The sequence below is a fragment of the Oenanthe melanoleuca genome, chromosome 5 (genome assembly GCF_029582105.1).
Source record: "Oenanthe melanoleuca isolate GR-GAL-2019-014 chromosome 5, OMel1.0, whole genome shotgun sequence".
Taxonomy (NCBI): domain Eukaryota; kingdom Metazoa; phylum Chordata; class Aves; order Passeriformes; family Muscicapidae; genus Oenanthe; species Oenanthe melanoleuca.
This window is the reverse complement of record NC_079339.1, coordinates 8,641,033-8,667,846: the sequence shown is the minus strand read 5'-3', so window position 1 is coordinate 8,667,846 and position 26,814 is coordinate 8,641,033. Positions and strand designations below refer to the sequence as shown.

Here is a 26,814-nt window from a genome sequence, read left to right as displayed (position 1 = left end):
ATTCCCGCCTCCGAGCCCGGGATTTATTGCCGCGAGCATCCGCGGGAGGCAAAGTCCAGGGGTGGAGGGAGGCACGGAGGGGGTGACTCACTGCCCTGGCCCCGCTGTCACTGCCACCCCTGCTGCCACACCCCTGCGGTGCCATGCTGAGCCCTGCCCTGCCAGGAGTCTCTGTCTCCAGCAGCACCTGGGTGAGGGGGTGCCCACCAGCCTCCTGCCTTTTCCTAGTGATTCCAGCACAGCTGGCACAGGCTGTGACACGCTGCTTTGCTCGGGGACATGCCATCCTATCAGTGATGTCCCCCAGTGATGCCCCTGCTTAGATGTCCCCAAGACCCTCTCCAGTCCAGTCCAGTCCCTCTTCTGTCACCCCAAAACTTTGGTGGGGGTGAATGGGTGCTTCTGGTGTAGGGTTTCAGGGAGGGATGTGGCGTCGTGTGTGCTGTCCCCTGCCATCTCCTCATCTGCCACCAGCCTCTCCAGGCTCTCTCAGGGGCTATCAGTCTATCCAGAAGGGCTCTGGAGCCTCCAGACCAGCTAGAGTGGATCCAAAGTGAGGGCTCAGAGAAATTCCCAATTGACACCCAGGCCTGATGCAGGATGAAGTTGGAAGAGAGGGTTTCTCACACTGGGAGGTTGGAGGCAAATGCACGCATTAATGAACAATCTCAGAAGGATGCCAGCATCGGGGTAGGATGGGGAGAGGAGGCTTGAGCACCATCAAACAATTAGGAAGGTGGCAATTACCAGTCTAATGAGACATCAGGTTGAATTGTAAAAGCATCAAGATTCTTTCACAGCGAGATGCAGCTGCTGCAGTGTTCGTCCTCTGGGGTATTCGCTCGGACAATACATTTCCTTTCCCGCAAGACCAACAGACTTTTGATGGGAGAAGAGGCAGCCTGTGTGCAACTGCCCAGTGCTCTGTGCCTGATCCGTGATTGTGCAGAAACGCCCCAAAAAGCTGCTTTATCTGGGGACAAATTGGCTGCTTGGAGCTTCTGAGGACGTGAGACCCCGATTTTCCTCACTGGAGAAGATTGAGCACCGGATGGAAGGAGCGTGCCCTGTTCGGAGACACCAACAGGTTGGCCCCAAGGAAAGGTAGGGGATCGGGACCAGAGTCCAGCCCTGGGTACTGCTTGTGTCTCCCTGGATGTCCCCAAATCCCCTCTCACCTCTCCTGTGGCTGTCCTCAATCGGGATGACTGAATTGATCCAGCCCTCCCTCCGCCCTCACCTCACCCCTGGATATCCCATGGTCCTCCTGTCCCCAGCCCTGCTGTGCCACCCCGCCAGGACCCCTTCCCCTGTCATGGGATCCTCTGGGGTCCCACTACTTCCCCTCTGCTCTGACCACAGCTGGGGACCACATCCCACCCTCCACCATGGAGCTGAGCCTGACCTCCCCACCTCCCTCATCTCCTGTGACAGACAGTGAAGGAGATGATTCCTGTGGGATCAATGTCACCGATGCGGCCATAGACGGTGTCACACTGTTCATCTGCCTCTGTGGGCTGGTTGGGAATGGGGCTGTCCTCTGGCTCCTTGGATTCCACATCCGCAGGAACCCCATCACCGTCTACGTCCTCAACCTGGCTGTGGCCGACTTCACCTTCCTCCTCCTCATAGTCCCCTCCTCCGTGCTCTGCCTGATGTATGAAGCATCCTGCTCCACTGTCCTGTCCCTGAAGCACCTGAAGTCCCTTGTCCTGCTGTCCCAGTTCTCCTACAACATGGGGCTGTTCCTGCTGACAGCCATCAGCATCGAGAGGTGCAGCTCGATTCTCTTCCCCCTCTGGTACCGCTGCCGCCGTCCCCAGCGCCTGTCCTGGGTGGTGTGTGCCCTGCTCTGGGCACTCTCCATCGCTGTCATGGTGGTGGTGACCTCCCTGTGCCTGTCACAGGACCATGAGCACTGCCAGGTGGCTCTCATCTCCATGTATGCCCTCAACTTTCTCATCTTTGCTCCACCCATGGTAATCTCCAATGTGATCCTCTTCATCAAGGTCCTGTGTGGCTCCAAGAGACGTCAGCCTAAGAGGCTCTACATCGTTATCTTCCTCACTGTGCTCTTCTTCCTCATCTTTGGACTGCCCCTCAGCCTCCGCAATTTCCTGCGGCAGCTTGATTACATAGTTGAGTACTCCCACGTGGTTTTCCTGCTTGCCTGCATCAACAGCAGCATCAACCCCTTCATCTACTTCTTGGTGGGGAGTGGCTGGAGGCACTGCTCTGTCACATCCCTCCAGGTCGCCTTCCGGAGGGTCTTTGAGGAGACAGGGATCACCACAGTCTCCAGCTGAGAGGTCACTGTGGTCCCTCTGGCTGTGCTGCCCATGCTGCCTTCATGCTCAGCTGCCCATCATTGCTCCCAGCCAGGCCTGCAGATCATCCTCCTGCAGCTGTGAGTCAGGATGCATCCCATAGCTTTTCCCATCCCACTGACCCATGATGTTGTGTTCATCCCTATCCCATCCCTATCCCTATCCCTATCCCTATCCCTATCCCTATCCCTATCCCTATCCCTATCCCTATCCCTATCCCTATCCCTATCCCTATCCCTATCCCTATCCCTATCCCTATCCCTATCCCTATCCCCATCCCCATCCCCATCCCCATCCCCATCCCCATCCCCATCCCTATCCATCCCTATCCCTGTCCCTATCCCTATCCCTATTGCATCCTCGTCCCACCAGAATTCCCACCCCAGTCCAATCCCTAAACCATCCTCATCTCGACTCCCCTTCACTGTTGCCTGTCCCCATCCTATGCCCATGCTGCTTCCCATTCCTATCTCTGCTCTTTTCTCCATCCCATCCCATCCCATCCCATCCCATCCCACTCCCATCCCATCCCATCCCATCCCATCCCATCCCATCCCATCCCATCCCGTCCCGTCCCGTCCCGTCCCGTCCCGTCCCGTCCCGTCCCGTCCCGTCCCGTCCCGTCTCGTCCCGTCCCGTCCCGTCCCGTCCTTTCCGTCCCGCAGGTTTCCCAGCTGGCGTCCGATCCACCCGGAGCGCGGCCGTCGGGCTGTGCTGCCCTCCGATGGGAATATTTGGGATTGCCGGCACCCAGACCCTTCCCGATCCACTCTTAGGTGCCGGATCCCCCCCCTGGGGCCGCCTTCCTCCCTGACAGCCCCGCTCCTGCCCCGCTCCTCCCGGTATCCCCGGCAGTGCCCCGCTCCTGGCCATTCCTCGCTCCTCCGCCCCAATAAAAGCTCCTGGATACATCCCGCTGTCGCCTCTTGTCCCTCTCCAAGGGAGGCTGGGGGGCGGGACACCACGGGTGAAGCTGCTCTGGAGGAGAATCTCCCAGAGAAACGGTCCCCGAAAACCGCATGGGGCATCCTGGGGGGAGCATCCCATGGGGAGGGACTGGAGCGTCAGGCACGGGGCTGGGAGGGATGGGAGGTGGGTGGGCTGAGAGGGGGAGCGGGATGGGAAGTTGTGGGTGGGTTTGGGACATGGCGGGATTGTGGGCAGGCGTTGGACGTAGTGGGAAAGTGTGGGATGTGGTGGGGCTGAAGGAAAGATGTGGGATGTGGTGGGGCTGGTGACCTCAGGAAAAGCACAGGGAGGGAGGCGAGTGATGCCCCTTGGAGCCCGTGGTGACAAACACAGATGTCACCCTGCTCCTGGCAGGAGGTGGCCGTGCTGAGGACCGCAGCCTCCTCCTGTCCTTGCTGCTGCACCATCCAAGCCCGCTGAGGGAGCAGCTGAAGGCAGAGGAGAGGAAGAATTCCTGAATGCAGAGAGCCTTTTGCACCCGACTCACAAACTTAAAAATTAAAGGCCTTGGGGCAGATCTCTGCTGTGACACTCTGGGAGCAGCCAGGTGGGAATGCTGAGCCCCTGGGCCGTCCTGTCCCTGCTGGCTGTGCTGGTGCCAGCCCAGCTCTGGGCACTCGGGATCGTGGCTGCTCCAGGTAGCACAGCCCACGGATGTGTCCCCTTCCTCCAGCCACATTCCTGTGTGGCAGCAGTAGCCTGGGGAACCCGGGAAGTGCTGGCAGAGGGGGCAAAGGCAGCTCGGGGTTCACGATGCCGTTTATTGATCTCAGACCGCAGTGGGATGCAGGAACCAGGTGCCAGGGGGACTTTTGGGATCACAGCGCTGTGAGGCATGACCCCTTTTGGGGAATAGTGTTCTAGGACCCATGAGAGAGGAGGAAAGCCATGCTCCCTGCAGAGCATCCCTCCCACACTGCCCTTGGCACTGCCCCTGCTCCCTTCTCCTGCAGGATTACAGCACCACAGGGAGGGTGATACCACGGCTATTTATTAATCAAATGACTCGAGGAAGCCCTCAGACACTGTCCCGGGGTCCTTCAGCAGAGCAGTGGAAGGGATCAGCAAGCTGGGACAGCTGTGTCCATGTCAGGATCAATGCCATGGGCATTGCTTTCTTTTGGCTCCTCAAAGAGCCTCTGGAGGGAGAGCCGGAGGGACCCCACGGAGCAGCGGCTCCAGCAGCTCCCTGCCAGGAAGTAGATGAAGGGGTTGATGGTGCTGTGGATGCAGGTGAGCAGGAAAACAACCTGGGAGGACACAACCGTGTAATCAAGCTGCTGCAGGAAGTTGGAGAGGCTGAGGGGGAGAGCAAAGAGGAGGAAGAAGAGCACAAGGAGGAAAATAACAATGTCGAGTCTCTTGGGTTGTCGCTCATGGGAGCCGCACTTGACCTTAATGAAGAGGATTGTGCTGGAAATGAGCATGGCTGGGGTAAAGAGGAACAGGTTGAGGGTGTACATGGAGATGAGGGACACCTGGCAGTGCTGGTGCTCCTGTGACAGGCACAGGGAAGTAACTGTGACAATGACAGCGATGGAGAGTGCCCAGAGCAGGGCACACACCACCCAGGACAGGCGCTGGGGACGGCGGCAGCGGTGCCAGAGTGGGCAGAGGATGGATGTGCACCTGTCAATGCTGATGGCTGTCAGCAGGTACAGCCCCAGGTTGTAGGAGAACAGGGACAGCAGGAGAAGGGACCTCAGGTACGTCAGGGACACGACAATGGAGCAGGACGCGTCCTCCAGCAGGTAGAGCAGGGAGGAGGGGAGCGCAAAGTGGAGGAAAGCGAAGTTGGCGAAGGCCAGGTTGAGGATGTATAAGGTTTTAGGATTCCTTTGGAGAAAGCAGAGGACAGCCCCATTTCCACCCAGCCCACAGAGGCAGATGAGCAGCGTGACACCATCCACAGCCACATCAGTGACATCTATCTCACAGAGATCGTCTCCTTCAGTGGGTGAGGCAGGAGATGGGGACACGGTGGTCACCTCCATGGATGGACACTGGGCAGGCAGTGGGATGTAGCCCCAGGCTGTGGTCAGCGTGGATGGGAGTCAGTGCTTGGAGAATCCAGGAAGGGATGACACAGCTGCTGAGCAGCTCCCTGCAGTGGGAAGGATTTGGTGGGAAGGAGTGAGATGTGCAGGGGAGGAGAATGCTGGAAATGGTGGGGTGGGAGAGGGAGGTGACATGGTTGGGATGTTCAGGAGGGGATGAGGAAGGGAAGCACAGGGCAGAGGATGGGGGATCTGGGGAGGACACTGTGGTCATCAGGAGAGGGTGGCAGGAACAGAGCAGCTGCTGGAGGAGAGGAAGGTGGGGGAGGGAGGAAAGAAAACATTCCACTGACCTGTTCACTGTGGAGCAGCAGCAGGCAAAGGGGGTCTGTGCAGATCAGCGGTGCTTCCTGGTACCTCTTGCACCTTTGGGGTCAATATCCTAAAGTGGATCCCCTCTGGTCAGTAGCATGAAGAAGGAGAAAGTGTTCAGATCACCAGGAGCTCCCCAGTTCTGTTGTACCAGCTGCTGTCCATGCCCTATCCTGGTGTTGCTCCCCAAGACTTGGTGCAGTCATTGGGCAGTCGGAAGTTGCATCTTTGGCTACGTCAGAGCTCCACTTCTGTGGAGTAATTTGTTGCGATTGTTGTTTTTGTTTTTTTGTCCACTACGGAAGTGGTTTTTGCCAGATGCTCCACAGACAAAATTTTGCAATTGGCTGCTCATTTCTTCTTGATGAGAAACACTCCACTTCCCTGCACAATGTCCCATTGTCCAACTGCCTTTCCTCTCCTGGCACATTTTTACCATTCCTCGTTTTTCTTCCCTGAGCGGTCATTGTCCCTGCAGCAGCAGGGAGATGCTGGTGGTGCTGGTGGCACTGGAATGCTGGCAGTGCTGGCAGTGCTGGCAGTGCTGGCAGTACTGGTAAGGCAGCTGGCTGCTTGTCAGGATCGTTTCGCATTCTGGGAAGAGCTCCGGGATCATTGCCAAAACCTCCCCTTGGCCAAAGGACGCTTAGCTGAGCTTCCTCGCTCTATCCCAATCCCATCCTCACCTCGGCTCCTCTTTCCTGGTTCCTGTCCCATCCCATCCTCATCCCCGCTCCCCCTCCCCGCTCTCCATCCTCCCCGCATCCTCTCCCATCCCGCAGGTTTCCCGACCGGCGGCGGCTTCTCTGCTCCGAGCACCGTCTGCCGGGCTCTGCTGTCCTCCAGTGGGGAGATTTGGGATCGGCAGCATGCAGACCCGCTCCGACTTTGTTTTCACCTCTCCAGACCCCTACGACACCCAGGCCCCTCCTTCCCCGGGGCAACCCATCTCCTCCAGCAGCCCGGCTCCTGCCCCGCTCCACCCGGGACTGCCGGCAGTGTCCCTGCCCCTCCTGGCCATGGTGTTCTAGCACCCGGGAGGGAGGAGGAAAACCCTGCTCCCGTGTGCTCCACTCAGAGCATTCCTCCCACATGCCCCTGCTCCCTTCTCCTGCGGGATTCCACCGCGGGAGTGTTCCAAAGGAGTGTTTGAGATCCATGATCACCGCCAAGGGGATCAGTGAAAAACCAGATTTAATATCAAGCGTCAGCACAACGGATTTCAGTGGCCAGGTTCACTCCAGCCCTGACTGCACAGGCACACCAAGGGAAAAAATCTTTACAAAGAAAATCCAGTCAATGCAACAGGGAATATGACACGTGTGTGGACTCAGACAGTCACTGCAAGGTCCCTGTGAAAAATCCCCCTCAAAGGCAGTGAAAGGCTCACCCTGGATGCGTTTGCAGCTCCTCACTAGGTGAAGAGTTGAGTGTCGAGGAGTGGGAGAGTTGGCCCAGGAGCTGTCAGCATTCAAGGATCCTCTGAGTGGAGCAAATGGGAGAGTTCCTAGCTCAGGTGACTCAAGGAAACCCAGAGCCACTGTCCCAGGGTCCTTCAGCAGAGCAGGGGAAGGGATCAACAGGCTCAGACCCCTGTGTCCATAGCAGCATCATTGCTGCAGGCAGGGTTTTCTTTCAGCTCCCCAAACACCCTGTGGAGAGCCTTCCTTAGGGACAGCATGGAGCAGTGTCTCCAGCAGCTTCCCACCAATAATTAGATGATGGGTTTGGTGCTGCTGTGGATGCAGGTGAGCAGCAATACAACCTGGGAGGACAGAACGATGTAATTGAGCTACTTCAGGAAACTGCAGAGGCTGAGTGGGAGAGCAAAGAGGAGGACGGAGAGCACAGTGAGGAGTATAACGATGTCAGGTCTCTTGGGTTGTCGCTCATGGGAGCCACAGTTAACCTTAATGAAGAGGATTGTGCTGGAAGTTAGCATGGCTGCGGTAAAGAGGAAGAGGTTGAGGGTTGTCCCGGTTTAGGAGAAATTAGGGGAAAATCTCCAAAGGAGCTCTGCCCCGAAAACAAACCCCCAAAAACTCCTCCCCTCTCACCTATGGGTTCGGGAAGAACTTCCTCAGAGGTAAAGTGGAAAAAACTTGTTTATTTTGAAAAACACACAGAAAAAAACCACTCCCCAATACGAGAAAAGAACAGCCGCGGGTGATGCAGAAAACTTCACCCGTCGGAGTGGATGCAGCCGGTGCTGGGAAGGGCAGGAACACGTATTTCTTGTCACGATGGTGCAGGGTCCGGGGTTCCATGATGTTCAGGCCGCCGAAGATCAGGTATTGCTAGCTAATAAGGGAAGAAAAAGTAAAGCAAAAACGGCAGAAAAAGCGCAGAAGCAGGGGGGTTTGCAAGCGGCAAGCAGAACAAGCAGCAAGCAGCAATCCAAGGTGGGGTATTTGCCGGCCGGCCGGCAGAAACTCTTGCCCGGGGGGAGGGGGTGGTGCTGCCTGGCTAGATAAAACAAACTCTCCAGGCATGAGCAACACACGATTCTGGGATACAAAGCATTGCGACATCACCCCAGGACATTCCACCTCTTATCTCCCTATCGTGAACAGGCTCAAGAACTTAATAAAATAAAATAAAAAAACCAAAACAAAAAAACTTCCATTTCACTTATTCAGTCCATCAACACTTACACATTTCCTCTCATTTCACTTAGTCCTTCAACCCTTACATATTTCTTTCTGTCTCACCCCACAATCGGATCTCCCTGTGGTACACATTGTGTTGTTCCATCTTCCTGCATTATCCACCACATGCATCCTGGTCCTTGAGCAAACACAATCCCACGAATGGGTTTGCCTGTACTCGAGGCAGGATTAACCCATACTGCCTTTCCTAACAAACCTCTAACATGGGCCACTGGGACTTTATCTCCATCCACTATAATAAGGGAGTCAGACTGGGCAGGACCTGCTTGGTTGATGGAACCTCTGGTGTTAACTAACCAAGTAGCCTTTGCTAGATGTTGTTCCCATGTTTTTAAAAGACCCCCCATCTAATGCCTTCAAGGTGGTTTTCAGTAATCCATTGTACCTTTCCACTTTACCTGCAGCTGGTGCGTGGTAAGGGATGTGGTACACCCACTCAATGCCATGTTCTCTAGCCCAAGTATTAATGAGGTTGTTCTTAAAATGAGTCCCATTGTCTGATTCAATTCTCTCAGGGGTACCATGCCTCCGAAGGACCTGCTTTTCAAGGCCCAGGATGGTGTTGTGGGCTGTAGCATGAGACACTGGATAAGTCTCTAACCATCCAGTTGTGGCTTCCACCATGGTCAGTACATAACGTTTACCCTGGCGGGTCTGAGGCAGTGTGATGTAGTCAATCTGCCAGGCCTCTCCGTACTTGTACTTAGACCATCGCCCCCCATACCAGAGGGGCTTCACCTGCTTGGCTTGCTTGATGGCAGCGCACGTGTCACAGTCGTGGATAACCTGGGAGATGCTGTCCATGGTTAGATCCACCCCTCGGTCTCGTGCCCACTTATAGGGGGCATCTCTGCCCTGATGACCCGAGGCATCATGGGCCCATTGTGCTAAGAACAACTCTCCCTTGTGCTCCCAGTCAAGGTCTATCTTCAACACCCCTATCTTTGCAGTTTGATCTACCTGCTGATTATTTTGCTGCTCTTCATTGGCTCTTCTTCTGGGGATATGGGCGTCTACGTGCTGAACTTTCACAGGTAATTTCTCTAGCCAAGTAGTGATGTCTTTCCATTCTTCAGCAGCCCAAATTAGTTTTCCTCTGCGCTGCCAGTTCGCTTCTTTCCATCTCTTCAACCATCCCCACAGAGCATTGGCTACCATCCAGGAATCATTGTACAAATAGAGCTTTGGCCACTTCTCTCTTTCTGCGATGTCTAGGGCCAGTTGAATAGCTTTAAGTTCAGCAAACTGACTTGATCCACCCTCTCCTTCAGTGGCCTCTGCAACCCGCCGTGTTGGGCTCCATACAGCTGCTTTCCATCTCTGATTCATCCCTACATCACGACAGGAACTGTTGGTGAATAGGGTGTAACACGCTTCCTCTGCTGGTAGCTGGTTGTACAGTGGAGCTTCTTCAGCCTGTGTCACTGGTTCTTGTTCCTCATCCATGACACCGAAACTTTAATCTTCGGCCAGTTTGTAATTATTTCCAAAATCCCAGGGTGATTTAGTTTTCCAATTCTGGCACGCTGAGTGATGAGGGCTATCCACTTGCTCCATGTGGCACTGGTGGCATGGTGGGTTGAGGGAACCTTTCTGCCGAACATCCACCCCAGCACTGGCAGTCGGGGTGCCAAGAGGAGTTGTGCTTCCGTACCAATCACTTCTGATGCGGCTTGGACTCCCTCGTAGGTGGCCAAAATTTCCTTCTCCGTTGGAGTGTAATTGCCTTCAAACCCTCTGTAACTTCTGCCCCAAAATCCTAGGGGTTGGCCTCGGGTCTCACCAGGCATCTTCTGCCACAGGCTCCAGGACAAACCATGGTTCCCGGCTGCAGAGTACAGTACGTTCTTCACATCTGGTCTCGTCCTATCTGGGCCAAGAGCTACTGCATGGGAAATCTCCAGTTTGATCTGGGCAAAAGCTTGTTGTTGTTCAGGGCCCCAGTGGAAATCGTTCTTCTTGCGAGTGACCTGGTGGAGAGACTGTATTCAGGAATGTGCATTCTCCAAAAGCCTATGGCACCTAGAAAAGCTTGTGTCTCCTTCTTGTCAGTAGGTGGGGACATAGCTGTAATCTTGTTAATAACATCAGTAGGAATCTGACGCCGTCCATCTTGCCACTTCACTCCCAGGAACTGGATCTCACGAGCAGGTCCCTTAACCTTACCCTTCTTGATGGCGAAGCCGGCTTCCAGAATTTGGATAATTTTTTCTCCTTTCTGAAACACTTCCGCTGCTGTGTTCCCCCATACGATGATGTCATCAATATATTGTAGATGTTCTGGAGCCTCACCCTTTTCCAGTGCAGCCTGGATCAGTCCAGGACAGAGGGTGGGACTGTGCTTCCACCCCTGGGGCAGTCAGTTCCAGGTGTACTGCACGCCCCTCCAGGTGAAAGCAAACTGAGGCCTGCACTCTGCTGCCAAAGGAATGGAGAAAAACGCATTGGCGATGTCAATGGTGGCATACCACCTTGCTGCCTTGGACTCCAGCTCGTACTGCAGCTCCAGCATGTCTGGCACGGCAGCGCTCAGTGGTGGAGTCACTTCATTCAAGGCATGATAGTCCACAGTCAATCTCCATTCTCCATCAGATTTTCGCATAGGCCAGATGGGGCTGTTGAAGGGTGAGTGGGTTTTGCTGACCACCCCTCGGTTCTCCAGTTCATGGATCATCTTGTGGATGGGGATCACAGCATCTCGAGTTGTCCTATATTGCTGGCGATGTACTGTCAAAGTGGCAATTGGTACTCATTGCTCTTCTCCTTTCAGAAGTCCTACTGTAATTGGATTCTCAGACAGTCCAGGCAAGGTGTTTAATTGCTGGATGTGCTCTGCCATCACAGCTGCTATTCCAAATGACCATCTGAGTCCTTTTGGGTCCTTAAAATATCTGCTCCAAGGGTAATCTATGCCCAAAATGCATGGGACCTCTGGACCAGTCACAAGAAGATGTTTCTTCCTATCCTTTCCAGTTAAACTCACTTCAGCTTCCACCATGGTGAAGTCCTGTGACCCACCTGTCACACCAGCAGTAGAAACGGATTCTTCCCCCACATATCTTGATGAAATTATCGTACACTGTGCTCCTGTATCCACTAAAGCTTTATACTTCCGTGGTTTCCATGTGCCAGGCCACCGAATTCACACGGTCCAAAAAACACGGTTCTCCCTCGCCTCACTCTGGCTAGAGGGAGGGCCCCTCTAAGCGTGGTTATCCTTCTTTTCTGAGGCATACATCTTAGAGGTTCCCTCAAGAGGGTCAGACATGTCATTATCATTATCATGTTTGGCACTTTGGCTACGAGAAACAGGAGCAGCTCTCCGTTTGGTGGAACTTCCTCTTTCAATCTTGCCTTCCTTCAAATCCCTCACCTGTTGTGCTAAAGCAACCGTAGGCTTTCCATCCCACCTCCTCATGTTCTCTCCACAATCCCTCAAAAAAAACCATAGCTCAGCCTGGGGAGTGTACCTCCTCTCCCTATCGGGGGACGTCTATGTTGTGTGCCAGGGTTTCTAATCTGTACTGCTGAAATTTGGAGGAGGTCCTCCTTGATTTCCTCTCTAAGTCTCCGATGATTTCCTCTATCTTATCTTCTAAGTTCTGCAAGCGTGTTTCCACAGCTGCAATTCTAGCATGGGTTGGGCCATGTACAGAATCCGCATAGGCACGAAGCTTCTTTGCCATGTTGAGTACAGTCTCATGCACCTCATGCTGCTTCATTATCGCTAGAGCGGATGCATATTCAGGTGGCCCCAGTCGTACAATTACTGGGGTGCATGGTACCAGGTCCAGATTCCTAGTTGTTATATCATCCGAAAAAATAATCTCCGCCACTGCCATCTCCCTCAGACGTTGGATCCCTTGCTCTATGGTTTTCCACCGGGTCTGCTGCATGTACAGGTCATCGGCACACAGATATCTTTGTGCCACGCTATCCAGAACACGTGCCCAGAGGCTTTGAGTGTTAGCCCCCGTCATCATTCCTTGATTGATGACCGGATCATGAGACAGGGATCCCAAATGTCTCGCTTCAGTGCCATCCAGGATGGTAGCCTCGCCTGCCGCATCCCAAAGCCGGACCAGCCAACTGATTATGGATTCATCAGGTCATCTCGTATAGTCCTTCCTTAGACCACAAAGGTCCTTCAAAGAAAAGGACTCACTATTGCTCTCTGACTTTGCACCGGTCACCTTAACTCCAGGTTTCATTTCAGGAGGCGTTGAGGGTCCTTCTCCGGCATCATCATCATCATCGTCCACTGGTCAATCAGTCTTAGCTGTACATTTTCCACTTCTGGTGCTAGTAGCCACGGCCATTGGTTGAAGCTTATTATCTAATTTTGTCCCTGTCCTCGAGCCTGGGGTGTTGACTACAGCCTGAGTCACTGGGATGGTAACTAATTTATCTCCCTGTTCCCTGTCTTCTGTCTGTGATTCTACACTATCTAACAGGGTACGATAAACATGTGCCAGGGCCCAACTCACTGCAGTAATCTTTTTTTCCCTAGAGCTATCGTGGCACTTCTCTTTCAAATATTTTACCACCTCAGCTGGGCTCTGAATTTGCTCATGTGAAAAGTCCCAAACTATAGGATCAGAAAATTTCTTTAACATTTGGCCCAGGTCCTGCCATTTCCCACATCACTCAGGACTCCTCACACTTTGCTCTGCTCCTAAGTCAGGAGTCGCACCAGCACCTCTAGAAAACTCAGCCCTGATTTTATATAAACTGTAAACTGTGTAAAGAAAGCTTACAAAATTTTTCTCCTCTAACAAACTGAATGCATATCCATAACCAGGATCCAGAAGGTATCCCTGGAACCAATTCCAGCATCTTCATAGACCTCTGACAAGCCATTGCAACCAAGCCCAGTCCAATCAATATTTTGGTCATTATCCCTCTAGTATAAAAACTACAAATAAGGGACAGTACTGGATCTATTTCCGGTCAGGAAAATAACCCCAGAGACCAAAGAGGTATTGAAACCTCAAAAAACCCTAGTATCCAAAACCACACACCAAAATCCATCCCAAAAAGCATTATAAATCTATACCGATATACAGTTACACAGTAATAAAGTTTTTTCCACTTACTCTTGCCCCACGTTGGGTGCCAAATAATATTTGTCCCGGTTTAGGAGAAATTAGGGGAAAATCTCCAAAGGAGTTCTGTCCCCCAAAACAAACCCCCAAAAACTCCTCCCCTCCCACCTATGGATTCGGGAAGAACTTCCTCAGAGGTAAAGTGGAAAAAACTTGTTTATTTAGCAAAACACACAGAAAAAAACCACTCCCCAATACGAGAAAAGAACAGCCACGGGTGATGCAGTAAACTTCACCCGTCCCGAGTGGATGCAGACGGTGCTGGGAAGGGCAGGAACGCGTATTTCTTGTCACAATGGTGCAGCGTCCAGGGGTTCCTTGATGTTCAGGCCGCCCAGGATCAGGTATTGCTAGCTAATAAGGGAAGAAAAAGTAAAGCAAAAACGGCAGAAAAAGCGCAGAAGCAGGGGGGTTTGCAAGCGGCAAGCAGAAGCAGCAGCAAGCAGCAAGCAATCCAAGGAGGGGTTTTGCCGGCCGGCCGGCAGAAACTCTTGCCCAGGGGGAGGGGGTGGTGCTGCCTGGCTAGATAAAGCAAACTCTCCAGGCATGAGCAACACAGGATGTGGGGATACAGAGCATTGCGACATCAACTCAGGACATGGGTGTACATGGAGATGAGGGACACCTGGCAGTGCTCCTGCTCCTGTGACTGGCACAGGGAAGTAACTGGGACAATGACAGCGATGGAGGGGACCCCAGCGGGGACAGAACAGGACACAGAGAGGGAAGCAGGAAGTAGGAAATGCTGCTTCCTCCCTGGGTCAGTGGGATGGGAAGCACCTTTGTCCCCCATCCCACAACAGTACAGAGCGTCATGGATGTCCCACGGGGGATTCAGGACAGGGGTCTCTGTGGCTGCCCCCATTCCCTGCACTCGCTGAGTGCCCTCACTGAGGGACAAATCCTGCTCCCCACCTGTGGGAGTCCAGAATATTCCTCTGGCTTCCCTGGAAGGTTTAAGACCCCCTGGCCGGGTCCCCAAAAACCCTCGAATGAGACCCAGGTGTCTCAGGGGCTGGATTTAGCTCCTTGGAACAATTTACCCACATTGAGAGAAGAAATGCAAGCCGCAAAAATAAATAGAGTGCAAATCAGACTGTTAGAACGTAGATAAATAGACTTTTGGGAATGTTTGTGATAAGGGACACGTGGCCAAGATGTAGAATTGGGGGTGTGCATACCTCTTCCTCCTTCTCCATGTCATCCATGCTGGGTGACATGCTGGCACTTTTAGATTGCATGCGGACAGAGCTGGACCATGTAACAAGATTGTATTGTATTGGGGGTCATTTGTAAATACCTAGTACTAAATTTAGAGTATAAAAGATAAATCCTGCCTCTAGCAGGCAGATTCTGCCCTGGACGTCTGGCGAGCAGGCCGCTTTTCACTGAACAAAGCATTCCTGAGATAAGGAAGAATAAAGAACCATGAAAACTTCTAAGAACAGCCTCATGCAGTCTCTCATCTGTGGGCATCGGAAAGAGCTGGGTTCCAAACCACCTGCATGTCCTCCAGAGGTGATCTCAGGTCTAAGGAGACACCTCGGGATGTGACACCCGTCCTGTGACCCGCCATGAGAGGCAGAGGTGCCACAGAGCCCCACCAGCCCCAGGCTGGGCCTCCTCTTGCCCCCTGTCCCCATGTCCCTCTCCAAACGGCCCCGCTGCCGTACCCGTGTCCCATCGGCGCCCTTTGCCTGTCACCGCTCCTGCACGGTGACAGCCACCCACCAGCCAGGGGACAGGAATCCCGGTACCTTGGGGAAGTCCCCCCTGGCAAAGGCCAGCAGCAGTGACGTCTTCCCGCAGCCGCCATCCCCCACGACGACAGCCTTGACCTCGGTTTCGGGGGCTCCTGGGCTCTGTCCCCCCGGCTCCTGCTGCATGGGGGTGTCCGGTGGGGCCACGGAGCCCGAGTGGCCTCGGCGGAGGCAGGGATGGGGACAGGGGGGCGGGCAGCACCCGCCCGATCCAGGGTGCGGCTGTCACCCCGCCCGCCGCCGGGCTGGGGCCGCGGCGGTGACAGCGGTGGCGACACACGTACAGGTGCCCCGGCTCACAGGTGACCTTCTCCCGGCAGGTCCTCGCGGCGTCACAAGCGTCACACTGCCACCTGCATGTCCTGCCTGCCCGTGTGACGCTCCCTCGCACTCCTGCCCGCTGCCTCTGGCGCGCTCTCATCCTCATCCCACACCTGATCCCACCGCCCATGGGAATCCTACTGCCCATGGCAATCCCACTCGTGCACTCTGCGTGCAGATCCCCCACACCCCTGGGATGGGACCCCCGCGCCCTCCCCGACGCCGCATTCCCGCCTCCGAGCCCGGGATTTATTGCCGCGAGCATCCGCGGGAGGCAAAGTCCAGGGGTGGAGGGAGGCACGGAGGGGGTGACTCACTGCCCTGGCCCCGCTGTCAGTGCCACCCCTGCTGTCACACCCCTGCGGTGCCATGCTGAGCCCTGCCCTGCCAGGAGTCTCTGTCTCCAGCAGCACCTGGGTGAGGGGGTGCCCACCAGCCTCCTGCCTTTTTCTAGTGATTCCAGCACAGCTGGCACAGGCTGTGACACGCTGCTTTGCTCGGGGACATGCCATCCTATCAGTGATGTCCCCCAGTGATGCCCCTGCTTAGATGTCCCCTAGACCCTCTCCAGTCCAGTCCAGTCCTTCTTCTGTCACCCCAAAACTTTGGTGGGGGTGAATGGGTGCTTCTGGTGTAGGGTTTCAGGGAGGGATGTGAGGTCGTGTGTGCTGTCCCCTGCCATCTCCTCATCTGCCACCAGCCTCTCCAGGCTCTCTCAGGGGCTATCAGTCTGTCCAGAAGGGCTCTGGAGCCTCCAGACCAGCTGGAGTGGATCCAAAGTGAGGGCTCAGAGAAATTCCCAATTGACACCCAGGCCTGATGCAGGATGAAGCTGGAGGAGAGGGTTTCTCACGCTGGGAGGCTGGAGGCAAATGCACGCAGTAATGAACAATCTCAGAAGGATGCCAGCATCGGGGTAGGATGGGGAGAGGAGGCTTGAGCACCATCAAACAATTAGGAAGGTGGCAATTACCAGTCTAATGAGACATCAGGTTGAATCGTAAAAGCATCAAGATTCTTTCACAGCGAGATGCAGCTGCTGCAGTGTTCGTCCTCTGGGGTATTCGCTCGGACCAAACATTTCCTTTCCCGCAAGACCAACAGACTTTGACGGGAGAAGAGGCAGCCTGTGTGCATCTGTCCAGTGCTCTGTGCCTGATCCGTGATTGTGCAGAAACGCCCCAAAAAGCTGCTTTATCTGGGGACAAATTGGCTGCTTGGAGCTTCTGAGGATGTGAGACGCCAATTTTCCTCACTGGAGAAGATTGAGCACCGGAGGGAAGGAGCGTGCCCTGCTCAGAGACACCAACAGGTTAGCCCAAGGAAAGGTAGGGGATCGGGACCAGAGTCCAGCCCTGGGTACTGCTTGTGTCTCCCTGGATGTCCCCAAATCCCCTCTCACCGCTCCTGTGGCTGTCCTCAATCGGGATGACTGAATTGATCCAACCCTCCCTCCGCCCTCACCTCACCCCTGGATATCCCACGGTCCCCCTGTCCCCAGCCCTGCTGTGCCACCCCGCCAGGACCCCTCCCCCTGTCATGGGATCCTCTGGGGTCCCACTAATTCCCCTCTGCTCTGACCACAGCTGGGGACCACATCCCACCCTCCACCATGGAGCTGAGCCTGACCTCCCCACCTCCCTCCTCTCCCGTGACAGACAGTGAAGGAGATGATTCTTGTGGGATCAATGTCACCGATGCGGCCATAGATGGTGTCACACTGTTCATCTGCCTCTGTGGGCTGGTTGGGAACGGGGCTGTCCTCTGGCTCCTTGGATTCCACATCCGCAGGAACCCCATCACCGTCTACGTCCTCAACCTGGCTGTGGCCGATTTCACATTCCTCTTCCTCATAGTCCCCTCCTCCGTGCTCTGCATGATGTATGAAGCATCCTGCTCCACTGTCCTGTCCCTGAAGCACCTGAAGTCCCTTGTCCTGCTGTCCCAGTTCTCCTACAACATGGGGCTGTTCCTGCTGACAGCCATCAGCATCGAGAGGTGCAGCTCGATTCTCTTCCCCCTCTGGTACCGCTTCCGCCGTCCCCAGCGCCTGTCCTGGGTGGTGTGTGCCCTGCTCTGGGCACTCTCCATCGCTGTCATGGTGGTGGTGACCTCCCTGTGCCTGCCACAGGACCATGAGCACTGCCAGGTGGCTCTCATCTCCATGTATGCCCTCAACTTTCTCATCTTTGCTCCACCCATGGTAATCTCCAATGTGATCCTCTTCATCAAGGTCCTGTGTGGCTCCAAGAGACGTCAGCCTAAGAGGCTCTACATCGTTATCTTCCTCACTGTGCTCTTCTTCCTCATCTTTGGACTGCCCCTCAGCCTCCGCAATTTCCTGCGGCAGCTTGATTACATAGTTGAGTATTCCCACGTGGTTTTCCTGCTTGCCTGCATCAACAGCAGCATCAACCCCTTCATCTACTTCTTGGTGGGGAGCGGCTGGAGGCACTGCTCTGTCACATCCCTCCAGGTCGCCTTCCGGAGGGTCTTTGAGGAGACAGGGATCACCACAGTCTCCAGCTGAGAGGTCACTGTGGTCCCTCTGGCCGTGCTGCCCATGCTGCCTTCATGCTCAGCTGCCCATCATTGCTCCCAGCCAGGCCTGCAGATCATCCTCCTGCAGCTGTGAGTCAGGACGCATCCCATAGCTTTTCCCATCCCACTGATCCATGATGTTGTGTTCATCCCTATCCCTATCCCTATCCCTATCCCTATCCCTATCCCTATCCCTATCCCTATCCCTATCCCTATCCCTATCCCTATCCCTATCCCTATCCCTATCCCTATCCCTATCCCTATCCCTATCCCTATCCCTATCCCTATCCCTATCCCTATCCCTATTGCATCCTAGTCCCACCAGAATTCCCACCCCAGTCCAATCCCTAAACCATCCTCATCTCGACTCCCCTTCACTGTTGCCTGTCCCCATCCTATCGCCATGCTGCTTCCCATTCCTATCTCTGCTCTTTTCTCCAAGCCATGCCATGCCATCCCGTCCCGTCCCGTCCCGTCCATTCCGTCCCGTCCTTTCCGTCCCGCAGGTTTCCCAGCTGGCGTCCGATCCACCCGGAGCGCGGCCGTCGGGCTGTGCTGCCCTCCGATGGGAATATTTGGGATTGCCGGCACCCAGACCCTTCCCGATCCACGCTTAGGTGCCGGATCCGCCCCTGGGGCCGCCTTCCTCCCTGACAGCCCCGCTCCTGCCCCGCTCCTCCCGGTATCCCCGGCAGTGCCCCGCTCCTGGCCATTCCTCGCTCCTCCGCCCCAATAAAAGCTCCTGGATACATCCCGCTGTCGCCTCTTATCCCTCTCCAAGGGAGGCTGGGGGGCGGGACACCACGGGTGAAGCTGCTCTGGAGGAGAATCTCCCAGAGAAACGGTCCCCGAAAACCGCATGGGGCATCCTGGGGGGAGCATCCCATGGGGAGGGACTGGAGCGTCAGGCACGGGGCTGGGAGGGATGGGAAGGACGGGAGGTGGGTGGGCTGAGAGGGGGAGCGGGATGGGAGGTTGTGGGTGGGTTTGGGACATGGCGGGATTGTGGGCAGGCGTTGGACGTAGTGGGAAGGTGTGGGATGTGGTGGGGCTGAAGGAAAGATGTGGGATGTGGTGGGGCTGGTGACCTCAGGAAAAGCACAGGGAGGCGAGTGATGCCCCTTGGAGCCCGTGGTGACAAACACAGATGTCACCCTGCTCCTGGCTGGGGTGGCCGTGCTGAGGACCGCAGCCTCCTCCTGTCCTTGCTGCTGCACCATCCAAGCCCGCTGAGGGAGCAGCTGAAGGCAGAGGAGAGGAAGAATTCCTGAATGCAGAGAGTCTTTTGTACCCGACTCACAAACTTAAAAATTAAAGGCCTTGGGGCAGATCTCTGCTGTGACACTCTGGGAGCAGCCAGGTGGGAATGCTGAGCCCCTGGGCTGTCCTGTCCCTGCTGGCTGTGCTGGTGCCAGCCCAGCTCTGGGCATTCGGGATCGTGGTTGCTCCAGGTAGCACAATCCACGGATGTGTCCCCTTCCTCCAGCCACATTCCTGGCTGGCAGCAGTAGCCTGGGGAACCCGGGGAGCGCTGGCAGAGGGGGCAAAGGCAGCTCGGGGTTCACGATGCCGTTTATTGATCTCAGACTGCAGTGGGATGCAGGAACCAGGTGCCAGGGGGACTTTTGGGATCACAGCGCTGTGAGGCATGACCCCTTTTGGGGAATAGTGTTCTAGGACCCATGAGAGAGGAGGAAAGCCGTGCTCCCTGCAGAGCATCCCTCCCACACTGCCCTTGGTACTGCCCCTGCTCCCTTCTCCTGCAGGATTACAGCACCACAGGGAGGGTGATACCACGGCTATTTATTAATCAAATGACTCGAGGAAGCCCTCAGACACTGTCCCGGGGTCCTTCAGCAGAGCAGTGGAAGGGATCAGCAAGCTGGGACAGCTGTGTCCATGTCAGGATCAATGCCATGGGCATTGCTTTCTTCTGGCTCCTCAAAGAGCCTCTGGAGGGAGAGCCGGAGGGACCCCACGGAGCAGCGGCTCCAGCAGCTCCCTGCCAGGAAGTAGATGAAGGGGTTGATGGTGCTGTGGATGCAGGTGAGCAGGAAAACAACCTGGGAGGACACAACCGTGTAATCAAGCTGCTGCAGGAAGTTGGAGAGGCTGAGGGGGAGAGCAAAGAGGAGGAAGAAGAGCACAAGGAGGAAAATAACAATGTCGAGTCTCTTGGGTTGTCGCTCATGGGAGGCGCACTTGACCTTAATGAAGAGGATTGTGCTGGAAATGAGCATGGCTGGGGTAAAGAGGAACAGGTTGAGGGTGTACATGGAGATGAGGGACACCTGGCAGTGCTGGTGCTCCTGTGACAGGCACAGGGAAGTAACTGTGACAACGACAGCGATGGAGAGTGCCCAGAGCAGGGCACACACCACCCAGGACAGGCGCTGGGGACGGCGGCAGCGGTGCCAGAGTGGGCAGAGGATGGATGTGCACCTGTCAATGCTGATGGCTGTCAGCAGGTACAGCCCCAGGTTGTAGGAGAACAGGGACAGCAGGAGAAGGGACCTCAGGTACGTCAGGGACACGACAATGGAGCAGGACGCGTCCTCCAGCAGGTAGAGCAGGGAGGAGGGGAGCGCAAAGTGGAGGAAAGCGAAGTTGGCGAAGGCCAGGTTGAGGATGTATAAGGTTTTAGGATTCCTTTGGAGAAAGCAGAGGACAGCCCCATTTCCACCCAGCCCACAGAGGCAGATGAGCAGCGTGACACCATCCACAGCCACATCAATGACATCTATCTCACAGAGATCGTCTCCTTCAGTGGGTGAGGCAGGAGATGGGGACACGGTGGTCACCTCCATGGATGGACACTGGGCAGGCAGTGGGATGTAGCCCCAGGCTGTGGTCAGCGTGGGCGGGAGTCAGTGCTTGGAGAATCCAGGAAGGGATGACACAGCTGCTGAGCAGCTCCCTGTAGTGGGAAGGATTCGGTGGGGAGGAGTGAGATGTGCAGGGGAGGAGAATGCTGGAAATGGTGGGGTGGGAGAGGGAGGTGACATGGTTGGGATGTTCAGTAGGGGATGAGGAAGGGAAGCACAGGGCAGAGGGTGGGGGATCTGGGGAGGACACTTTGGTCACCAGGAGAGGGTGTCAGGGACAAGCAGCTGCTGGAGGAGAGGAAGGTGGGGGAGGGAGGAAAGAAAACATTCCACTGACCTGTTCACCGTGGGGCAGCAGCAGGAAAAGGGGGTCTGTGCAGCTCAGTGGTGCTTCCTGGTAGCTCTTGCATCTTTGGGGTCAATATCCTAAAGTGGATCCCCTCTGGTCAGTAGCATGAAGAAGGAGAAAGTGTTCAGATCACCAGGAGCTCCCCAGTCCTGTCGTACCAGCTGCTGTCCATGCCCTATCCTGGTGTTGCTCCCCAAGACTTGGTGCAGTCATTGGGCAGTCGGAAGTTGCATCTTTGGCTACGTCAGAGCTCCACTTCTGTGGAGTAATTTGTTATGACTTTTTTCATTTGTTTTTTTTTGTCCACTACGGAAGTGGTTTTTGCCAGATGCTCCACAGACAAAATTTTGCAATTGGCTGCTCATTTCTTCTTGATGAGAAACACTCCACTTCCCTGCACAATGACCATTGTCCAAATGCCTTTCCTCTCCTGACAGATGTTTAGCATTCCTCTTTTTTCTTCCCTGAGCGGTCATTGTCCCTCCAGCAGCAGGGAGATGCTGGTGGTGCTGGTGGCACTGGAATGCTGGCAGTGCTGGCAGTGCTGGCAGTGCCGGCAGTACTGGTAAGGCAGCTGGCTGCTTGTCAGGATCGTTTCGCATTCTGGGAAGAGCTCCGGGATCATTGCCAAAACCTCCCCTTGGCCCAAGGACGCCCAGCTGAGCTTCCTCGCTCTATCCCAATCCCATCCTCACCTCGGCTCCTCTTTCCTGGTGCCTGTCCCATCCCATCCTCATCCCCATCCCCGCTCCCCCTCCCCGCTCTCCATCCTCCCCGCATCCTCTCCCATCCCGCAGGTTTCCCGACCGGCGGCGGCTTCTCTGCTCCGAGCACCGTCTGCCGGGCTCTGCTGTCCTCCAGTGGGGAGATTTGGGATCGGCAGCATGCAGACCCGCTCCGACTTTGTTTTCACCTCTCCAGATCCCTACGACACCCAGGCCCCTCCTCCCCCGGGGCAACCCATCTCCTCCAGCAGCCCGGCTCCTGCCCCGCTCCACCCGGGACTGCCGGCAGTGTCCCTGCCCCTCCTGGCCATGGTGTTCTAGCACCCGGGAGGGAGGAGGAAAACCCTGCTCCCGTGTGCTCCACTCAGAGCATTCCTCCCACATGCCCCTGCTCCCTTCTCCTGCGGGATTCCACCGCGGGAGTGTTCCAAAGGAGTGTTTGAGATCCATGAAAATATCACCGCCAAGGGGATCAGTGAAAAACCAGATTTAATATTAAGCGTCAGCACAACGGAGTTCAGTGGCCAGGTTCACTCCAGCCCTGACTGCACAGGCACACCAAGGGAAAAAATCTTTACAAAGAAAATCCAGTCAATGCAACAGGGAATATGACACGTGTGTGGACTCAGACAGTCACTGCAAGGTCCCTGTGAAAAATCCCCCTCAAAGGCAGTGAAAGGCTCACCCTGGATGCGTTTGCAGCTCCTCACCAGGTGAAGAGTTGAGTGTCGAGGAGTGGGAGAGTTGGCCCAGGAGCTGTCAGCCTTCAAGGATCCTCTGAGTGGAGCAAATGGGAGAGTTCCTAGCTCAGGTGACTCAAGGAAACCCAGAGCCACTGTCCCAGGGTCCTTCAGCAGAGCAGGGGAAGGGATCAACAGGCTCAGACCCCTGTGTCCATAGCAGCATCATTGCTGCAGGCAGGGTTTTCTTTCAGCTCCCCAAACACCCTGTGGAGAGCCTTCCTTAGGGACAGCATGGAGCAGTGTCTCCAGCAGCTCCCCACCAATAATTAGATGATGGGTTTGGTGCTGCTGTGGATGCAGGTGAGCAGCAATACAACCTGGGAGGACAGAACGATGTAATTGAGCTGCTTCAGGAAATTGCAGAGGCTGAGTGGGAGAGCAAAGAGGAGGACGGAGAGCACAGTGAGGAGTATAACGATGTCAGGTCTCTTGGGTTGTAGCTCATGGGAACCACAGTTAACCTTAATGAAGAGGATTGTGCTGGAAGTTAGCATGGCTGCGGTAAAGAGGAAGAGGTTGAGGGTTGTCCCAGTTTAGGAGAAATTAGGGGAAAATCTCCAAAGGAGCTCTGCCCCGAAAACAAACCCCCAAAATCTCCTCCCCTCCCACCTACGGGTTCGGGAAGAACTTCCTCAGAGGTAAAATGGAAAAAACTTGTTTATTTACCAAAACACACAGAAAAAAACACTCCCCAATACGAGAAAAGAACAGCCACGGGTGATGCAGTAAACTTCACCCGTCGGAGTGGATGCAGCCGGTGCTGGGAAGGGCAGGAACGCGTATTTCTTGTCACGATGGTGCAGCGTCCGGGGTTCCTTGATGTTCAGGCCGCCGAAATCAGGTATTGCTAGCTAATAAGGGAAGAAAAAGTAAAGAAAAAACGGCAGAAAAAGCGCAGAAGCAGGGGGGTTTGCAAGCGGCAAGCAGAAGCAGCAGCAAGCAGCAATCCAAGGGAGGGGTTTTGCCAGTGGGTGAAGGCAGCTCTTGCCCGGGGGGAGGGGGTGGTGCTGCCTGGCTAGATAAAACAAACTCTCCAGGCATGAGCAACACAGGATGTGGGGATACAGAGCATTGCGACATCAACTCAGGACATGGGTGTACATGGAGATGAGGGACACCTGGCAGTGCTCCTGCTCCTGTGACTGGCACAGGGAAGTAACTGGGACAATGACAGCGATGGAGGGGACCCCAGCGGGGACAGAACAGGACACAGAGAGGGAAGCAGGAAGTAGGAAATGCTGCTTCCTCCCTGGGTCAGTGGGATGGGAAGCACCTTTGTCCCCCATCCCACAACAGTACAGAGCATCATGGATGTCCCTCAGGGATTCAGGACAGGGGTCTCTGTGGCTGCCCCCATTCCCTGCACTCGCTGAGTGCCCTCACTGAGGGACAAATCCTGCTCCCCACCTGTGGGAGTCCAGAATATTCCTCTGGCTTCCCTGGAAGGTTTAAGACCCCCTGGCGAGGTCCCCAAAAACCCTCGAATGAGACCCAGGTGTCTCAGGGGCTGGATTTAGCTCCTTGGAACAATTTACCCACATTGAGAGAAGAAATGCTAGCCGCAAAAATAAATAGAGTGCAAATCAGACTGTTAGAACGTAGATAAATAGACTTTTGGGAATGTTAGTGATAAGGGACACGTGGCCAAGATGGAGAATTGGGGTGTGCATACCTCTTCCTCCTTCTTCTCCATGTCATCCATGCTGGGTGACACGCTGGCACTTTTAGATTGCATGCAGACAAGCTGGACCATGTAACAAGATTGTATTGTATTGGGGGTCATTTGTAAATACCTAGTACGTAATTTAGAGTATAAAAGATAAATCCTGGCTCTACCAGGCAGATTCTGCCCTGGACGTCTAGCGAGCAGACCGCTTTTCGCTGAACAAAGCATTCCTGAGATAAGGAAGAATAAAGAACCATGAAAACTTCTAAGAACAGCCTCATGCAGTCTCTCATCTGTGGGCATCGGAAAGAGCTGGGTTCCAAACCACCTGCATGTCCTCCAGAGGTGATCTCAGGTCTAAGGAGACACCTCGGGATGTGACACCCGTCCTGTGACCCGCCATGAGAGGCAGAGGTGCCACAGAGCCCCACCAGCCCCAGGCTGGGCCTCCTCTTGCCCCCTGTCCCCATGTCCCTCTCCAAACGGCCCCGCTGCCGCCACCGTGTCCCATCGGCGCCCTTTGCCTGTCACCGCTCCCGCACGGTGACAGCCACCCACCAGCCAGGGGACAGGAATCCCGGTACCTTGGGGAAGTCCCCCCTGGCAAAGGCCAGCAGCAGTGACGTCTTCCCGCAGCCGCCATCCCCCACGACGACAGCCTTGACCTCGGTTTCGGGGGTTCCTGGGTTCTGTTCCCCCGGCTCCTGCTGCATGGGGGTGTCCGATGGGGCCACGGAGCCCGAGTGGCCTCGGCGGAGGCAGGGATGGGGACAGGGGGGCGGGCAGCACCCGCCCGGTCCAGGGTGCGGCTGTCACCCCGCCCGCCGCCGGGCTGGGGCCGCGGCGGTGACAGCGGTGGCGACACACGTACAGGTGCCCCGGCTCACAGGTGACCTTCTCCCGGCAGGTCCTCGCGGCGTCACAAGCGTCACACTGCCACCTGCATGTCCTGCCTGCCCGTGTGACGCTCCCTCGCACTCCTGCCCGCTGCCTCTGGCGCGCTCTCATCCTCATCCCACACCTGATCCCACCGCCCATGGGAATCCTACTGCCCATGGCAATCCCACTCGTGCACTCTGCGTGCAGATCCCCCACACCCCTGGGATGGGACCCCCGCGCCCTCCCCGACGCCGCATTCCCGCCTCCGAGCCCGGGATTTATTGCCGCGAGCATCCGCGGGAGGCAAAGTCCAGGGGTGGAGGGAGGCACGGAGGGGGTGACTCACTGCCCTGGCCCCGCTGTCACTGCCACCCCTGCTGTCACACCCCTGCGGTGCCATGCTGAGCCCTGCCCTGCCAGGAGTCTCTGTCTCCAGCAGCACCTGGGTGAGGGGGTGCCCACCAGCCTCCTGCCTTTTTCTAGTGATTCCAGCACAGCTGGCACAGGCTGTGACACGCTGCTTTGCTCGGGGACATGCCATCCTATCAGTGATGTCCCCCAGTGATGCCCCTGCTTAGATGTCCCCTAGACCCTCTCCAGTCCAGTCCAGTCCTTCTTCTGTCACCCCAAAACTTTGGTGGGGGTGAATGGGTGCTTCTGGTGTAGGGTTTCAGGGAGGGATGTGAGGTCGTGTGTGCTGTCCCCTGCCATCTCCTCATCTGCCACCAGCCTCTCCAGGCTCTCTCAGGGGCTATCAGTCTGTCCAGAAGGGCTCTGGAGCCTCCAGACCAGCTGGAGTGGATCCAAAGTGAGGGCTCAGAGAAATTCCCAATTGACACCCAGGCCTGATGCAGGATGAAGCTGGAGGAGAGGGATTCTCACGCTGGGAGGCTGGAGGCAAATGCACGCAGTAATGAACAATCTCAGAAGGATGCCAGCATCGGGGTAGGATGGGGAGAGGAGGCTTGAGCACCATCAAACAATTAGGAAGGTGGCAATTACCAGTCTAATGAGATATCAGGTTGAATCGTAAAAGCATCAAGATTCTTTCACAGCGAGATGCAGCTGCTGCAGTGTTCGTCCTCTGGGGTATTCGCTCGGACCAAACATTTCCTTTCCCGCAAGACCAACAGACTTTTGACGGGAGAAGAGGCAGCCTGTGTGCAACTGCCCAGTGCCTGACCCGTGATTGTGCAGAAACGCCCCAAAATTGGCTGCTTGGAGCTTCTGAGGACGTGAGACGCCAATTTTCCTCACTGGAGAAGATTGAGCACCGGAGGGAAGGAGCGTGCCCTGCTCAGAGACACCAACAGGTTGGCCCCAAGGAAAGGTAGGGGATCGGGACCAGAGTCCAGCCCTGGGTACTGCTTGTGTCTCCCTGGATGTCCCCAAATCCCCTCTCACCGCTCCTGTGGCTGTCCTCAATCGGGATGACTGAATTGATCCAACCCTCCCTCCGCCCTCACCTCACCCCTGGATATCCCATGGCCCCCCGGTCCCCAGCCCTGCTGTGCCACCCCGCCAGGACCCCTCCCCCTGTCATGGGATCCTCTGGGGTCCCACTAA

The 26,814-nt window shown here is 55.6% G+C and overlaps 4 protein-coding genes across 5 annotated transcripts; 2 read left to right on the top strand and 2 right to left on the bottom strand.

Moving 5' to 3' along the window:
* Positions 1-1,388: 1,388 nt before the first annotated feature.
* LOC130253463 (mas-related G-protein coupled receptor member H-like) lies at positions 1,389-2,430 on the top strand. Its single transcript, XM_056492053.1, has one exon. The coding sequence runs from the start codon at positions 1,389-1,391 to the stop codon at positions 2,304-2,306; it is 918 nt and encodes a 305-aa protein (XP_056348028.1). The 3' UTR covers positions 2,307-2,430.
* A 1,609-nt stretch (positions 2,431-4,039) lies between these two features.
* On the bottom strand, positions 4,040-6,056 carry LOC130253443 (mas-related G-protein coupled receptor member H-like). The gene is made up of 2 exons (XM_056492019.1): positions 5,647-6,056; positions 4,040-5,400 (listed from the first exon to the last, which is right to left on the bottom strand). The coding sequence occupies exon 2, from the start codon at positions 5,288-5,290 to the stop codon at positions 4,358-4,360; it is 933 nt and encodes a 310-aa protein (XP_056347994.1). The 5' UTR covers positions 5,291-5,400; positions 5,647-6,056; the 3' UTR covers positions 4,040-4,357.
* Positions 6,057-17,132: 11,076 nt separating this feature from the next.
* Positions 17,133-18,154, top strand: LOC130253465 (mas-related G-protein coupled receptor member H-like). The gene has a single exon (XM_056492055.1). The coding sequence runs from the start codon at positions 17,133-17,135 to the stop codon at positions 18,048-18,050; it is 918 nt and encodes a 305-aa protein (XP_056348030.1). The 3' UTR covers positions 18,051-18,154.
* A 1,690-nt stretch (positions 18,155-19,844) lies between these two features.
* LOC130253444 (mas-related G-protein coupled receptor member H-like) lies at positions 19,845-22,124 on the bottom strand. 2 transcript variants are annotated; one of them, XM_056492021.1, is made up of 3 exons: positions 22,043-22,124; positions 21,224-21,328; positions 19,845-20,978 (listed from the first exon to the last, which is right to left on the bottom strand). In XM_056492021.1, exon 3 carries the CDS (start codon positions 20,866-20,868, stop codon positions 19,936-19,938), a length of 933 nt encoding a protein of 310 aa, XP_056347996.1. In that variant the 5' UTR covers positions 20,869-20,978; positions 21,224-21,328; positions 22,043-22,124; the 3' UTR covers positions 19,845-19,935. The 2 variants fall into 2 exon arrangements, with proteins under 2 accessions (XP_056347996.1, XP_056347995.1); XM_056492020.1 differs by lacking the exon at positions 22,043-22,124 and having other exon boundaries at positions 21,224-21,520.
* Between the last annotated feature and the right edge of the window lie 4,690 nt (positions 22,125-26,814).

What these genes read in the sequence shown, in the direction of transcription:
- LOC130253444 (XM_056492021.1), bottom strand. Translation starts at nt 20,868, where the DNA reads ATGGAGGTGACCACCGTGTCCCCATCTCCTGCCTCACCCACTGAAGGA.
- LOC130253465 (XM_056492055.1), top strand. Translation starts at nt 17,133, where the DNA reads ATGGAGCTGAGCCTGACCTCCCCACCTCCCTCCTCTCCCGTGACAGAC.
- LOC130253463 (XM_056492053.1), top strand. Translation starts at nt 1,389, where the DNA reads ATGGAGCTGAGCCTGACCTCCCCACCTCCCTCATCTCCTGTGACAGAC.
- LOC130253443 (XM_056492019.1), bottom strand. Translation starts at nt 5,290, where the DNA reads ATGGAGGTGACCACCGTGTCCCCATCTCCTGCCTCACCCACTGAAGGA.